The sequence below is a fragment of the Pimephales promelas genome, chromosome 5, assembly GCF_988280905.1.
Source record: "Pimephales promelas chromosome 5, fPimPro1.hap1.1, whole genome shotgun sequence".
NCBI classification, from domain to species: Eukaryota; Metazoa; Chordata; class Actinopteri; order Cypriniformes; family Leuciscidae; genus Pimephales; species Pimephales promelas.
The window spans coordinates 39,988,118-40,005,372 of NC_142773.1; the positions used below are offsets into that span (position 1 = coordinate 39,988,118).

General features: G+C 37.7%; 1 protein-coding gene across 1 annotated transcript in view; it reads right to left on the reverse strand.

Moving 5' to 3' along the window:
- Positions 1 to 7,455: 7,455 nt before the first annotated feature.
- The window catches only part of gna11b (guanine nucleotide binding protein (G protein), alpha 11b (Gq class)), a 54,258-nt gene continuing 44,458 nt past the window's right edge, over positions 7,456 to 17,255 (reverse strand). The window contains exons 5-7 of the mRNA XM_039684344.2: positions 14,353 to 14,482; positions 14,111 to 14,264; positions 7,456 to 9,247 (exon numbers count right to left, since the gene is read on the reverse strand). Coding sequence (XP_039540278.1) covers positions 9,057 to 9,247; positions 14,111 to 14,264; positions 14,353 to 14,482 — 475 coding nt within the window. The 3' untranslated portion in view covers positions 7,456 to 9,056. The remainder of the gene's footprint in view (positions 9,248 to 14,110; positions 14,265 to 14,352; positions 14,483 to 17,255) is intronic.

The window sequence follows — 17,255 nt, forward strand, 5'->3', positions numbered from 1 at the left end:
ATTGTCATGAGGCCTTTTTTTCTATATCTAGAGCAAATTTGATCGGTTGGACACTATTAAAATTTCAATAACAAATTCAAGCGTTCGCTTTCCAGCCAATCCTACAGGGCTACCATGCTCACGTCATGTTGCGTCATTAATATTCATAAGATGAGCCTTTATCGTAGTAGGATTTGTACCTTGCTGCATTCGCATGCGTGATTTAAGGTGGCGCTCAGTAGGCCCATTTTAAGATGTCAAATGGATGAAATAACAGTAACACCGGAAGTGTCTGTCGGTGGAAGGTCTTGGAATTGCGCTGCTTTTGTTCCCGGTCAATGCACAGCGACTCCAACCTGTAATAGAGGCAACTGCACCCATGGGACCACTTCCACTGTTAGTGAACATGTTATTTATTAATAGCACTAAGGTCAGACATTTTCCTGGAGTATTAAAGACGCCATCCTGTGAATTATAATATAGTATAGCTGAAAATCTATAAAGCTATATATATATATATATATATATATATATATATATATATATATATATATATATATATATTCTGTCATCAATTACTCACCCATAAGTCGTTCCAAAACCGTATTCATCTTACCGTATTCATCTTCAAAACATCTTTGGAAAACAAATGAAGATGTTTTTAATGAAATAATTGCTAGATATAAACAACACTGGTCCAGAAACACTTCCTGTTTCAGTTTGTAACTGTTTTCTTTATTTCAATTCACATGTAAAGAAAACATCTTAAATATGTTGTTTAACGTTTTGATTCAGTTTTACATGTTCTGTTGGTTATATTTTATCCCATTTTGTGTAGTGTTAAAAAACTGAAACAGGAAGTGTTTCTGGACCAGTGTTGTTTACATCTTGCAACATTTTAAAAGTCCACAAAGAGATCGTAAAACTATACATATGAATTGAACGGTTTAGTTCAAATTTTCTGAAGAAAGGCGAACGCTTTACATGATGAAAAGATTGAAATTTAGACTTTTATTTATACACTGAAATAAAACAGTGAATATATAAACAGAAGCTCAACCGAACCTGCTTGAAGAAGCTCACTAGCACGTCAGGTGACCATGCTTGAGTTACAGTTTACCACAACTAATGTGTGAGTTGATGAATGTTTATAAGATTAAATGTTTTATAAATTTAAGTTGTATTTAGCTGGTAGGGAATTTTTCAGAGTGCCCCTTCTGGACAAAAAACACAACAATATTTGGCAAATAATTTAAAATAAAGGCCATAATAGACTTCTGTGCTGAATATATAATATAGATAAAACAAAAACAAGCAGCAATATGCAGATTTTTTAACACTTCAACATTGCAGGCACAGCAAAGAAAACAAGTTACAAGACAATCAGCAAGTATAGGAACAAATTTATTTAAATTTAAAACAGATACTTTATAATTTTTCTTTTTTTAGAAGGCGGTTATGAAAATCATTTCCATGTTTGAATGAGGTTCAGGCAACAGTGGTTGAAATGAAACAAATACAAATAAAAACAACAACAAAAAATATGGCGAGAATGTGGTAAAATAAATTTCCGCTATGTTTCCTCGTCTCGAGGATTTCGATGTTTGTCTGAGCCCAAAACTCCCACCTGGACAAAGAGCACATGCTTTAATAATATTACAATTCCTTAAAAAAAAAACGAAAAGAGAAAAACAGCAGTTTATCTTCCAACTGAAATGCAAAGTAAATACTTTTACTCTCTTATTTAGTGTTTTACTCATTTTTAAAAGGAGACCGCGTCTAATTTCACGGTCCGCATGTGATTTGGACAACAATTGGCACTTGTTACGAGTCAGTCTCAGAGAAGGGGATTGGCACGCACAATATTATACAACATTTACATTTGGTATAATTACAAAATAAAAGGGCAAAAAGACGCAGAGAACGAATGAGAGAAAAAACCCAAATAAAATGTACATGATCGTCCTGTCATAATAATAATAAAAAAAGAGAAAATATTAAAGTGGTCCTGGACATGTGACGGCTTTCAGGTTATGTATTACAATAAAATAAAAAAAAAAAACAGGGGATGAAATAAAATTTGAATGGGTCAGAACTTCAACCATTTGACACAGATGCATCCAACCGTACCAGTAAACATACTTACATGGAAATAACGTAATTGTGCTGTCTCAATGCCAACAAATGGAGCATCCGAAAAGATTCAAGTCCATTCCATCACAATGAATCACTGAATCAAATCGCAACCATCATGGATTCATTTTTAGGTGCATACATACACACTAGAGAAAGCTCTTACAGGAATGCGGAAGATTCATTTTTGAGCGAATACTGAGAATTTGGTTCGAACAATAGCAACTTCTACAGCCAAATTTCCTTCACAGGAATAATAACATCTGGTTTAATGGCACAGACATTTGAAGGAAACTCTAGTGCCCTCTTGAGGACTGAGTGTTGCTACAGTTTCAACAAGACGACATGTTTGCAATGCATTGGTCAAGATGCCTTTGAAAACAGCCAAAGCCTTCATTACTGATATGTCTATTCACCTGTCCACTTCAGAACCGAAATAGAAAGCAATTGTCTTGCCAACAGCGGGACGGATACTATGGTCAATTTACCACTCGCTGGACAATTAGGAAGTCGGCCAACGAAGAATATTTGACCTGAGGAAGGTTTTGATTTACTACTGTGAAGCATAGAAAATACATGCAGTTCATTGGCAAGATCCAATAAACGCCTCCAAACCTCATGGACTGTGCCCCACTGACAAAAGAAGTGTGCTTGTCACGTGACTACCAATCCTAAAATGCCCCCAAAAAAACATCACACGGTTCACAGAGGTAGAGGTTCTTGAGGGAACGTCAAAACTGGCAGATTTATAGATATGTGTCGCTCAAACGGTCGAAGCGTTTCTAGGCATTTGCTTTGAGTCACCCAAAAAAGAAAAAAAGTGCACGAAGAACTAATCAAAGCTATGCCGAATAACACGCTCTTCTTACAATCGAAGGCCTTCGAACCGCAGGTACAACAAAGCAACACGTTCTCATAGTGAGCAGAGCCATCATTTCGACAGTCGCAGTGAACTAACACCAGATGCGAGCGGCGTGACGGAAGCAAATAGGACTCATTATAAAAAGTGATGCTGTCTACACTGGATGCGGAGCGACAAGAACATTTTTCTGACGTTGTGTTGGCCGAGAGCTGTGGGAACGGACGAGGGCTACCCAGACAGCAAACTGACATTGAATCAACGTGGAAACGACGTCTCTCATGACATTGAAACAACGTTGATTTTGCTCATCGAATTAACGTTGAACCAACGTCAGACGCGGCATTCTTCAAAGCTAAATGAAAATCGAAAATTGGTTTGCTTTCATAACGTTGAAACAACGCGTTGATTTCAAGTTGATTTTCCGTTAGTTTTGAAAGAATGACACGCCTGACGTTGGTTCAACGTTAATTCGATGAGCAAAACAATGTCAGATCAACGTTGTTTCGATGTCATATTTCCATGTTGATTCAATGTCAGTTTGCTGTCTGGGTAATGAACGTCTCACGGAGGAGCTCCAGGCCTGGACTATTTATGTTTATATGCGGCAGTCGTCCATGAGGGGCTGCCGCTTTACTTTCTCTTTAGGCCTGTTTACACCGGGACGAATTTCGCGCGCGTTATTCGTCGACGTTTAACGCCTCGTGACTAAACAATGAGCGCCAATGTGAGTGTTCACACCGACGCGAAAAACGCCACGCGTAAAATCCAAAGCGTAAAAGTGCCTGGTACTTCTGAAGTTACAGTAAAACACAACTTGAGGGCGCTCAAACACAAAACGGTTTTGCCGAGCACACATACGGCGAAGAAGAGATAAGATACCTATGCCTGGGCAAGATGAATGTTGAGCTTCTGGTCTCGGAGAATAAAGAGCTATACGATAATATTTATATTAGTATTTCTGTAATTATAGTATAGTATAGGGTGACCAACAGTCCTGTTTTCCCGGGACATGGTTTTATTAAACGCGGGGAAATACGATAATTCTCGTCTCTCGTGCATCTGTTCATCCGACAACTGCTATGTTTTTATCTCTGGGCAACATCTCAACTTTGCGTTACACATGTCCTGTTTCCATGTCCTGTCCTGGCTGTTTTTAAGTGATGAAAATGTCCTGGTTTTCAAACAAAAACTGCTGGTAAACACTGTTCTACAGCAAAATGTAGATGGGCAAACAAGGTGGACGAGGAAGAAAAACAAGATAAAGAGAATGAAAACTAAAGATATAAATAGATTTTGTTAGTTCGTTTTTGTAAGTTTGTGAGAGCTGTTTTTTGTTACATTTGGAGGCATTTCTTTTAGTTATTTATTTCATTATTCATATCATTATTTCATTTGTTTTTTTCTATCTGTCATAATAAAACATTGAGACATGAATATGATCACCCTAGTATAGTATTCTATTATTATTTCTGTTTTACATTAAGCGCCATCTAATGTCAGGGAATGAATTTGCATGTTCACTCGGCTCATCGTCAGCGAAAAACGCTTGGGTGTGAACACAAAAAACGCGTTGAAAAACGCTGACGAATAACGCGCGCTGATATTCGTCCCGGTGTGTACGGGCTTATTGTATTGTTTATTGTGTCATTAAACTTTACAGTTCCCGCCTACTTCTTCCCGTCTTACAAACTTTGTTACAGACTTAGTTCAAGAGATCGCGCAACTTCTGACACGAAGAACAAATGGATTTGCAACAGTCGCTTTGTCGCGTCTAGTGTAGACAGCCTCACGCTGGTGCCGTGACAACTGTCACGATCCATTTGAACACTTTAAAGTAAGACATGTGCTGTGTCCGAAATCACCCATTACTCACTATATAGTGGACTATATAGTGAGCTCGCCATTTTGTAGTGCTGTCCGAATGTATAGTGATGATTATTATACCCTATATAGTTCAATGTATCCCAGAATGCATTTTGAAAAGTAGTGTACAACCGATGGTCACTAACCTAAGCCCTACATACCATCATGCATTGCGCTGATCGTAAAAATAAGTTATAATCATGTGCGGAGTAGCGCATTATAACAAAAACGGCCAGAAATCACTTTTAGTTTTCAAATTTTGGAGAAATAAGCTCAATATAATGCAATGTATTTATTTAAAAAAATATATTTAGCCCAGAGCCGGCTCGGCACCAGCTGACAGATGATGTAATCAACGGCGCCGAGAGACGATCGAGTAGTGTCCGAAAGTGTTGTTCTAGTATGCTGGTGAGCTCACTATATAGTGCTCTGCTCTCTACCCCATATATAGGGGGTAGGGAGTAGGGGTTTGAGTGGAGATTTCGGACACAGCAATGGTATTTTAGATGATTAAGTGCTCAATTGCCATGATTTGCTTCGGTGTCTTCAAATCTAACTTACTACAACACTGCAGGATTTACAAAATGGTGTGACATTTCCAAACCCCACTTAAACACTGAATCACATGGGTTGAGTTTACAAATATCACATCAGGTTTTATATCCATTAAAGGCACAGTTCACTTTGAAATTATTTTTTTGATATGTTTTAGCTTACCTCAAGGGGATCCAAGATGTAGCTGTCTTTGTTTCCACAGTATTTTCAATTTTGATATTTTTAGGTCAAACCGTTCTTGTCTGTCAGTCATACACTGGAGGTCTATGGTCACCACCTCAAAGAGCATGCACAGCGAAGTCAAAATTAAACATGATTTAATGACTCGTAAATGTAAGTACACACTGATGGCCTAAGACACGAAACGAGCGGTTTTGTGTGAGAAAACGAACAGTATTTATATCGTTTTACCTCTTGTAATAATAGCCAAGACAAAATGATCTGACGGCACGGGCGTTTCGGTCTGCGCATGCGCTGGAAGTGATCGCTCGCGCGCTTACGTCACTCTTTGTTTATACAGAGATTTCGGAAGTTTTACCTTTCACTAAACATATTTAGACATACGGGAAACCGCAATGGAAGACGATTTCGGTATATCTAAATATGTTTAGTATAAGGTAAAACTTCCGAAATCTCCGTGTAAATATTGAGTGACGTCACACGCAAGCGATCACTTCCGGTGTAACATTGAACTGATTCAGTTCGGTTCAGATGGACATTGAACAACTGATTGAGATCACTTGGATTACACGAGGTAAAAACGATATAAATATTGTTAGTTTTCTCACACAAACCGCTCGTTTCATGTCTTAGGCCATCAGTGTGTACTTACATGTACGAGTCATTAAATCATGTTTAATTTGGACTTCTCTGTGCATGCTCTTTGAGGTGGTGACCATAGACCTCCATTATATGACTGATAGACATGAACGGTTTGACCTAAAAATATCAAAAATTGAAAATACTGCGGAAACAAAGACACCTACATCTTGGATGCCCTTGAGGTAAGCTAAAACATACCAAAAATTAATTTCAAAGTGAACTATCCCTTTAAAGAAAGCGTTTGGGAATGCTTCTCTAGTATGACCGTGGTAAGTGATGAACTCAAAAGTGCTAAAATAATGAATAATGCATGAGCATTTGGTGGAATGGGTGTAAAACTGATCACGTACAACAGAAGAGATGTTTCTCTTGGTACCGAATCACACTTTGAGTTGTGACCAAGTGCTTCTGGCATGGTTTTTCGTAGCCCTTGATGAAAATGAATGAAACATCACCAGTATAAAATATCAACTGTAAAAGAACCATAGATCATTTTTTTTCTATCTGTGCATCACAAACACAATGAAGGAAACAAGCTGTGAATTTTAGAAAGAAAGTCAGGATTGAAAGAAAACGTCACTACTTGCAAGCGTCGACCAAATAGATCTTCAAATCACAAATAAAAAGCTGTCTATTTTCATATGGTACATTTCCTATGTTTGTTTTTAAGCACTTCACCTAAACATCATTTGGAAATTTAACAAAGAAAAAAAAAGATCTGTAGGAAAGTGAAAAGTGTGGTAATGGAAATATACTTATAGTACAATGTATTGTGTGCTTGGGGAAAAAAAACTTAAAATAGATAATAAAATCATTTGTATCCATAACGGAGGTTTATACAGCAGTACAGACACTAGTCTCCTATTTCTGTCTCATAACATGGGAGTGCTTCAAACAGGTAAGAGGAAACAATAGCATTCAAATTATCAACAACTTCAGATCTGGTCCATAAATTATATAAATAAAATGTTCTTTATTTAATTAATCTTTTCTTTTGCTTAAAAATCATATTTTTTATTTTTCATATATCCCATATAACATTCACACCGTAGAGAAGGCCGTTTCAATATCCCTCTCTGATGTTTCCGAACGCTAGGTTTTCTCAGACTATTGCTGACATCATAACCGTGCGCGTTGATTTTTAAAACCAAATTCGCCCTCCACACGTTACCAGCTATGTGTATATCATTTGCGTATTCATAGTGACCAAAAAAAGAAAAATCGAAAATTAAAACGAAGAATCACAGTATCAATAATATTGTAATTCATAAGAAAACCAACAGAACCGTACACAATCACGAAAAAGTGATTTTTTTTCTCTTTTTTTTGCCAAAGATAAGTGTACCACAGACGTTTTGTACATAAGCAATAATGTGTATACGTATTTACAAATATAAATATACACAATCAATTAAGTTCAGCGCATAAATGCTTTCCTGTCCCCCCACCCTCGTCCTCCCACGTTCCCACTGGAATTTCGTTCGGAAATTCTCGAGCGAAAAATGTATGTTACGACAATAAAAAAAACCCAACTGCATAAACAAATAATGGATTGTGTGCATCTGGGCCGCTAAATGACGACGATACTCGCGAGTCTACGGCCCCGATTCTGTATTGATAAAGTATCTGTAAAAATAAAAAAAAAAAGGTAACCGCGCACTAATTTATTAGATCGCGAAGTTAAAACGAAACCGGGAAGCGAGATAAAAGATGACAACCATGGGGGAAGGAAGCAATGCAATCATTTTCAACTCTAAATGTGGAAATCTGCAGAACGATACCTATCGTGAGTGTATAATCCTGTTTCGCGCACATTTAAAAATCCTTAACGCTGTCTCTTACCCATCATTAATTCGACTGCTCTTATAATTTACTTTATATTCTGTTGCAGTAGAAGAAGCTATAGTTACTTATCATTAAAAAGTTTTTTAAAATGATCATCTCAGCAATATACACAGATTTATTTATTTTCATCTCTCCCTCACGTGCTTTTTGCTTATATAGGCATTCTTACGCTATTTTCGTTCATTATCATTATTTTTTTTTTTCCGGATTTTTCGTCGATTTTTTTTTTTTTTGCATTTGCGATGCTCTCACATGAAGTTTACATTCATCGATGCGAGTTGAAGACTAGCCTCGTCGAGAGAATCGTCTCTGCGAGTGAAAGGTTCTCCACACCATCAGTGGAACCCACTGGATTTCTAGAATCCGCCGGAATCCTCGGAATTCTAAAAGGATCCGTTTCGGAACTTCTGGCACCACAGCACTAGTCCTTGTGTCCATGTACAAGTGTGTAAATATGTTATGATTTTTTTTTTTTTTAGTCATTTGTCTTTTTGCAGGGCTGTGAACACCACATTTTTCCACACAAATCCACGTTTGTCCTCGGAGCAGATGATGTGATTGAAGAGGAAGGGACGTCACATCCAGTTTTTCAGGCCAGCGCATCACAGATCGTTCTCATCGTAGCTCCGCCAATCCAACATTTCCTTGAAATACGCAAACGTTGGGAGTGGCGAGTCGGAGTCTAACGCCCTTTGTCAAATCCAAGCCACGTTTCGGTGGTCAAATTTGATAAAAGGGAAAGAGGCCCTTGACGAGAGGTGAGCGGACAGACTTTGGCAAACAAATAAAAAAATAAACGACGCGTCCGTTACGATTCCGCTGGACAGAAAGAGAAAAACTCTGGAAGCTGGGAAAGAGAAATTAAAAGAACGTTGTGTTTTGAAGGTGTACATGATGCCTGTGTGTGAGTGTGTGTGTTGTGGACGTAGGTGTGCGCACGCCCTGTGGGTGCCTGTTCAATGCCGAGTCGTGAGAGCGGTGTCGGACTCGTCACGTCTCACACCAGGTTGTACTCCTTCAGGTTTAGCTGCAGGATGGTGTCTTTCACCGCCGCGAACACAAAGCGGATGTTCTCCGTGTCGGTGGCGCAGGTGAAATGCGAGTAGATGATCTTGTCGCTGTCAGGGTTCAGATCCACAAACATCTTCAGGATGAACTCCCGTGCGGCCTGGCCGTCCCTCTGGGGCCCTACAAAACATTGTGTGCATGGAGTTAAAGACTTCAGGAAGTGTTCATCCTTCCTGGTTATTTACTCCACAATTAAGAGTTTTCGATATGAATTTACTTTGAAATGTAATTTATTCCTGTGATCAAAGCTGAATTACTCATATGATTTGCAGCTCATGAAACATTTATTGATATTAATGACTATGTTGAAAACAGTTGCTGCTTCTTTTTTTGACATATTTATTGATTTTTTTTTTTTTTTTTAAGAAAATGTCTTATACAGCATTAGGGAAACAGTAAAAAAAGAAGAAAATCCCCAATAGAACAAGGGGTATACATTCTGTTTTGGGGCACGTATAGATTCACATATAGACGAATCCGACGAGTGTTCTGTGTAGGCTGCCATCTTGTAGCGACGCCATTACTGAGCTGTTACACAGGCATATAGACATATGCACCGGTATGTAAACAAACCTCGGTGATAACGCGAACTCACCCTCGATGACAGCTACAGCCAGGCAGAATGACTTGTTGGTTTGATCTGTGACTGCAGTGGCCTCCAGTCACAGATGAAGGTACAAACGATCTTACAGATTAACGTTATTTATGAAAATAGCTTGGCAAGCTAGCTAGGCTAACGTTTGCTAACGAGGAAACTATAAAAAAGATCTGTCCATTTGGCAACAATAAATAAATAAATGAATGAAATCAAATAAACAAATTCATGTTTTTCATTTGTGTCCATTATTTATCTCATTTTCACATTGCAACAGGCAAGGGTAAGGTAACGTTACAGCTAGAAAGTATACATAATATCGACCAATTAGTGTTTTTAAACCATGGAAAGAGGTCAATATAACAGCAGGAAAACAATTATGTCACATAACGTTACATTTAGCTCAGGAAAGCCATTTAATGACCATAGCATGTTAATTGAATAGAAAAAATAGCAAGAGAGGAGATTTTGCTGATCACTATATCACATATTTATTATATTTTTTTACTCATGTCATTAAATAATTGTTATTATACGCGAATGTCCACGTCTTGTACTCGCCCAGGAAATCTGTGTAAACCGTACGGCACCAGACAGGGGCAGTCCACCCGGGGTATTCAGTGTTTTCTCTTCAAAATTGAAATTTTACTGCCACCATTGAAACAATTTATAACGGAAACTGTTTACCCACTCGACATTATACAAGGGCTAACGTTGTAACGTTAGTGACAGTCGTAAATCGCGGGCTGTTTATTCCAGTGGACGCAAGTTGCAACTAAAACAATAGGAGGCAATGGCGCAACGCTACCCAGCAACAGCTCAGTAATGGCGCCCGCTTACTTCCGGTAGTTTCGCCGGATTCGTCTATATAGAGCTTGCACCCGGCGCAAATGACTTTGCGACTTTAAAATGTAGTCGCATGACTTTAAAATTGTTTTCAGTGTGAGCATAAGTTGTTTTTGAGCATTTTCATCTCCAGTGTTTCCCCTACCATTGTTTTAGGGTAGGGGAAACACTACCCCCCCCCAAAACGCTGACGAAATCCAGTCATAAAAAAGGATTTTACTGTATATTTTCGAGGAATAAATAGAAAGCGGTTCAGTACACTTGAAATAAAAATCGCGATATAGACTAGTGTGTGTGAATATTAAACCACAAATACTATTTAAATACGAATCCTGTTCGTATGAATCGTATGTTCCGTGTGAATGAATAGACGAATCCGGCGAAACTACCGGAAGTAAGCGGGCGCCATTACTGAGCTGTTGCTGTTGCGCCATTGCCTCCTATTGTTTTAGTTGCAACTTGCGTCCACAGGAATAAACAGCCCGCGATTTACGACTGTCACTAACGTTACAACGTTAGCCCTTGTATAATGTCGAGTGGGTAAACAGTTTCCGTTATAAATTGTTTCAATGGTGGCAGTAAAATTTAAATTTTGAAGAGAAAACACTGTGAATACCCCGGGTCGACTGCCCCTGTCTGGAGCCATACGGTTTACAGATTTCCTGGGCGAGTACAAGACGTGGACATTCGCGTATAATAACAATTATTTAATGAGAGTTAAAAATATATAATAAATATGTGATATAATGATCAGCAAAATCTCCTCTCTTGCTATTTTTTCTATTCAATTAACATGCTATGGTCATTAAATGGCTTTCCTGAGCTAAATGTAACGTTATGTGACATAATTGTTTTCCTGCTGTTATATTGACCTCTTTCCATGGTTTAAAAACACTAATTGGTCGATATTATGTATACTTTCTAGCTGTAACGTTACCTTACCCTTGCCTGTTGCAATGTGAAAATGAGATAAATAATGGACACAAAAACATGAATTTGTTTATTTGATTTCATTCATTTATTTATTTATTGTTGCCAAATGGACAGATCTTTTTATAGTTTCCTCGTTAGCAAACGTTAGCCTAGCTAGCTTGCCAAGCTATTTTCATAAATAACGTTAATCTGTAAGATCGTTTGTACCTTCATCTGTGACTGGAGGCCACTGCAGTCACAGATCAAACCAACAAGTCATTCTGCCTGGCTGTAGCTGTCATCGAGGGTGAGTTCGCGTTATCACCGAGGTTTGTTTACATACCGGTGCATATGTCTATATGCCTGTGTAACAGCTCAGTAATGGCGTCGCCACAAGATGGCAGCCTACACAGAAGACGCTTTCATCAGACGCGTTGCCATGGTGATGAGCTGGCCCAAAGTTAACTTCCGTTCTGTTCGTTTATTAGCGTTTACTGGATAATATGGCATTGACTACAAATGCAGTGAAAGTTAAGGTGATGAGCAGGTTGTTAAGCTGTGGGGTGCAACCTGACCTAGGGAGCAAACGCAATTTTAAAAAAATAAAAATGTCAAAGTTTCCTATGAGGGAGACAGCGGTATTAAAATAGCCTATGTTTATCTGAGTGATAACCGGTACAGTGTTTCCCATACATTTATTTGTGGCAGCCCACCACATTATCAGCGCTGACCGCCACATATTGATTTCCGTGTTTTTAACAATTTAAGATGGGAAAAGTTGTAATTGACTGCAAAGTTGCGTGCAGCGCATATTCGCACGCTCTCTCTCTCTCTCTCTCTCTCGCAAACACTTGACAGCGGACCAGTCTGTGTATTGAATGGTTAGTATCATAAACAGCGCTGCACAGATCCATCCAACATAAGGTTAGCAAGCATGTAAGAAGCCTAGCTAATAAGGAGAGCTATGTTAACTTTATCAAACCCCGCCGTCGCGCTCGCCACAGTTTTTTAACACTGCGGTAAATCAGACACGTGGGTAGAACATCTTGTCTCCAATTTTGTTCAACGGGTCTGGCAGTGTCACATTTCAGTTTGGCCAGGTAACATTTATTTTCTTTGACTGGCAAGAAATACCAGCTACTAGATTATTTACTTGTTATGGATTGTCTCCGCAAGTCTGCCGGAAGTTAAGTTTGGGCCAGATTAATGCACATGCGCAGTACCGTTTGTTTATGTTGTCACTGCTGAAAGCCGTTAAATATGAATATGTTTTTCAACGGCTCTGGTGCAGCCGACGCGCAGTTTTATTTACCACACACACACATACACTTGCCTATATGAAGACAGAAATGATTGAACTTCCTCTCCAGTCTCTAGATCCACTCTGAAAGTCACTTCGTGATCATTTAACCGCTTCATTTGTGAAACTATCATCATGGCGATCATGACAAACACACAGAAACTCCAAAGGGCTTCACGGCAACCCGTCAAAATAAAAGTTCGGTTTAACTTGACAGAAATATATTACTGTTGTACAGTCGAAATAGGAAATGTCCAGATGTAATAATACATTAACACTAATACGAATAAATTATGCATTTTTTAAACAAAACTGAATTTAAGGAATAATCCATGTTTTAAACAGTAAAGCTCATAGTGCAGCACATTATTTGACAAAAAGTTTATGATAAAATTAGTGTTTTATGGCTTAATTTTATTACCAGCAAAAACACAGAATTAGTGTGAATTTTTGTCATATATCTATATATTTTAAAAAAATTAATAATACATGATTTGAATTATTATACCCCCCCCCCCCCCCCCAAAAAAAAAAAAAAAAAACTAGGGGAAACACTGATCTCGTTTTAACAAAACCGTGATAATATTGATTATCACGATTATTTTGGTCACTATTATAGTGATATGAAATTGTCATACCGTCCCATCCCTACTAGCGTTACAAACTAATCTGTGGTTCAAGCTAAAACTGGGTACATTTGTTTATCACGAAAACACATCCCAGAGAACGATCGACTCGGTACCCATGTGTCATTACACCATAGGTTCATTTTTTGCTGGGATTGCCCTTTAAAACATTAATTTGGAGATTTTGAACAGCATTTTTACTGCTGTTACGCTCTACACGCCTTCAAACATGTCAACGGAAAGCTAATGGGCTCTATGCACGGCGGTATTTCCGTTGAAGCATTAGGGATGCTCGATAACTTCCGCCGATCGTAGAGTCCAATGCAATACCGAGAATTTATATTGAATTTTATACTCCATGGTTATACTAATGAAACGTTAGTCACAAAAACAGATAAAACAGACACCCCTGGTTGTGTTTATGCTTCTTTTTAAAATTATATTAAATAAATATAACTGTATATAAAATTACATCTAAACGTATGTACGTTTCATTTCAAAGACTGGAGGACAGTAAATCTTGAAGACTCTGCCATAATCCCGCTTTCCTCGGTTTCCCTCCGTTTTAATCTCCACAACCGGAAATGGACGAGCATCCTTGCGTCAAATGCGGAATTTATGCGTGCATATAGCCCATAATATCATAAACTACTAAAACACATGCATATATTGGTACAAAACAGTACGACAGGAAGAAGACCTACCGTCAAACTCTGGGAAATAGTCGACCAGGTGGGAGTAAGCAATCTTCTCCTCTAGCAGGTCCTTCTTGTTGAGGAAGAGGATGACCGAGGAGTTTTGGAACCATGGATATGTGATTATCGTCCTGAACAGAGCCTTGCTCTCCTCCATACGATTCTGAATACAGAATCATAATATATGTAAAAATGCACAGTAAAAAACACTCACCCGTCTATAGTAAATTAAAGCTCTGTGAGCTTCTCACCTCATTGTCCGATTCCACCAGAACCTGATCGTACTCGCTCAGAGCCACCAGGAACATGATGGATGTCACGTTCTCAAAACAGTGGATCCACTTCCTGCGCTCTGACCTCTGACCCCCTACATCAACCATCCTGAGAAACAAAGAGAGCGAGCGTTTGCATTATTGATCGGTTACAGACATTATACGCATTAATAATTCATGATTATACTGTGCACAGTATGCAACTCTTCTGTACGCATGGAAGGACCTTGTCAGCATGCTAAACTTCACAGCACACGCTGCATATGTATCCCATAATGCAATGCGCTCAACCTGAATTTACAGTTTCAAGTGTGCCAAATTCACTGACAGCGACATCTTAACTCCTTTATCTCCTCCTTGTCTTATTTTTATTATGTACAAATTAAGACGTTTGCAAGATATGTATATTTTGTCGCTGAAATGGATGTGCTGAATCTACAACATAGCATAGTATTGTTTGTTTACATAAGTTTCACATACTCTTTAAAAAAATAGTAGCCATTATAAAGTATATTCATGCATATACTGCATACATTGTAGTATGCAGTATGCATGCAACAACAAAATACTTTATGCATACCATGCAATATATACTGTAAATACTATATATATATATATATTAGGGCTGTGCAAAAATTAATTGCGATTAATCGCATCCAAAATAAAAGTCTGTGTTTACATAATATATTTGTGTGTGCTGTATATAATTATTTTGTATATATAAATACACACACATGCATGTATATATTTAAGAAAATGTGTTATTCATATATAAAATATTTATATTTATATAATATAGATTATGTATTTATATATATATATATATATACAGAATTTAAGCGCAAATAATTCTTAAATATATACATGCATGCATAGGTATTTATATATACAATATAATTATATACAGCACACACAAATATATTATGTAAACAGACTTTTATTTTGGATGCGATTAATCGCAATTAATTTTTGCACAGCCCTAATATATATATATATATATATACTGTATATACTAATTTAAAAAAAAGTCAAACTGTACTATACTACATTGTTGTCACTTGACCATTATTTTGGTGAATCCAGCAAGTATAAGAATCATCTTGCATGTAAAAATATTTTTATGTGAAAATGTATTAGTCCAATCACCTAATTAGTCAATAAAGATGAACATTGTGCCTATGCATAATGCACAAATAATAAAAGGAGTATGCTAGCATGCTATTCTGAACATACCCATAGCCCTAGATTTCAGTAACATGGTAAAAGTGTGGAGCCAGCACTGATTTCGAGGTTTACGCGGCGCCCCCTAGTGGAGTCAGAGCTCCAGTCCTGAGCCAGCAGTTCACAGAGGGGCCTTTGATAAATGAAGCCCTCTAGGATTGGCTGCCCAAAATAAAGCTCCTTCAGATAGAAGCGTCCTCATTTCCTTCAGCCAGGGGCTCAGTGACCTACTTCTGAACATACACACGCTCTTTAATGTAGGACGAGTCTCCACATTCACTCCGCACTTAGCGAACTTTGGCATGAGGACAGTCAGAGAGATGTGAAAAGATGGAGAGATGGCCGTGCGCACTCTTTTTCTTCTCGACGCGAGGTGCGTGTGGGTTTAAGACAGTTTTACAGAGATTAACCACCACAGAGCTGATGGTAATCATTTATGGAGTCAATATGGCAAAGAGGGCAGAAATAATCTGCTGTGTGTTTTGATGAATTTTCATATCACGTACATAGAAACGATTCAAAAACACAGTGAATCTCCTCAGCGTCTTTTATATGCATTATTCGATAAGATTTTAAACGTGTGGGTGCACTAGATATGAAAACCTTCCATAAACTTATAGCAATTTTGTCTTGAAAGTTCATTAATTAGGTCTAAAACGCTGTTGCAAACTATAGTGTAGTTCTGAAAAATGCACATTTAAAAAAAAAAATAGTTCTCACTAAAAAAATTAGTGAAAACACTCATATATTTTGGTTTAAACTAGTTTTATTGCGCTAGTTTTTGTCTACATAGGCCACACCCTTGGGTCATGAATATTAATTACATTATATGTTTGCCCTCACTAATTTACATTCGCATTTATTCATTTAGCAGATGCTTTTATCCAAAGAGACATACAAATGAGGACAACAACTAAGTGATTCTTCCTAGATTAGCGGAAGTTGTTAAGTGCTAACCATGGTTGGATTACAATTTACCACTTGTGCATTCGTTTTACCACTTGTGCAGGGTGGCAGTCCTTTAAACTGGCAACACACAACGGCCAGAAAAAATAAACCTCTAATGTTCATCATTCAAAAGCGAAACGTTGCTACGCCCCTGCATGCACTACCGTTCAAATGTTTTTTTTTATTAAAGAAATTAATACAAAATTAATAAAAAATCAATAAATTTTTTTTATAAAAAATTAATTTTTTTAATTAAAAAAATTAATTCATTAAGCATTTAATTAATCAAAAGTGACAGTGAAGAGATTTATAATGTTCCAAAAATTTAAATGTTGTTCTTTTAAACTTTCTATTCTTCAAATAAACCTGAAAAAAATGTTTTGTAGAAAAATGTTTCTTGAGCACCAAATCATCATAGAGTGATTTCTGAAGTGTCATGTGACACTGAAGACTGGAGTAATGATGCTGAAAATTCAACTTTGTATCACAGGACTAAATGACATTTTAACTAGTGCTGTAACGATACACCAAACCCACGATTCGGTTCGAAGCACGATTTTTGACGCATGATTCGATACAATCGGTATCTTTTTTTGAAATTAATCTCCATGTTTTTGGTGCTGATTTGGTGGTGACGCGTTCATGTAACATGTAAGGGTGGTGCTGCCAATAAAGCACATAAAAGCTGTCACAAAGAACCGGCAAAAGTTATG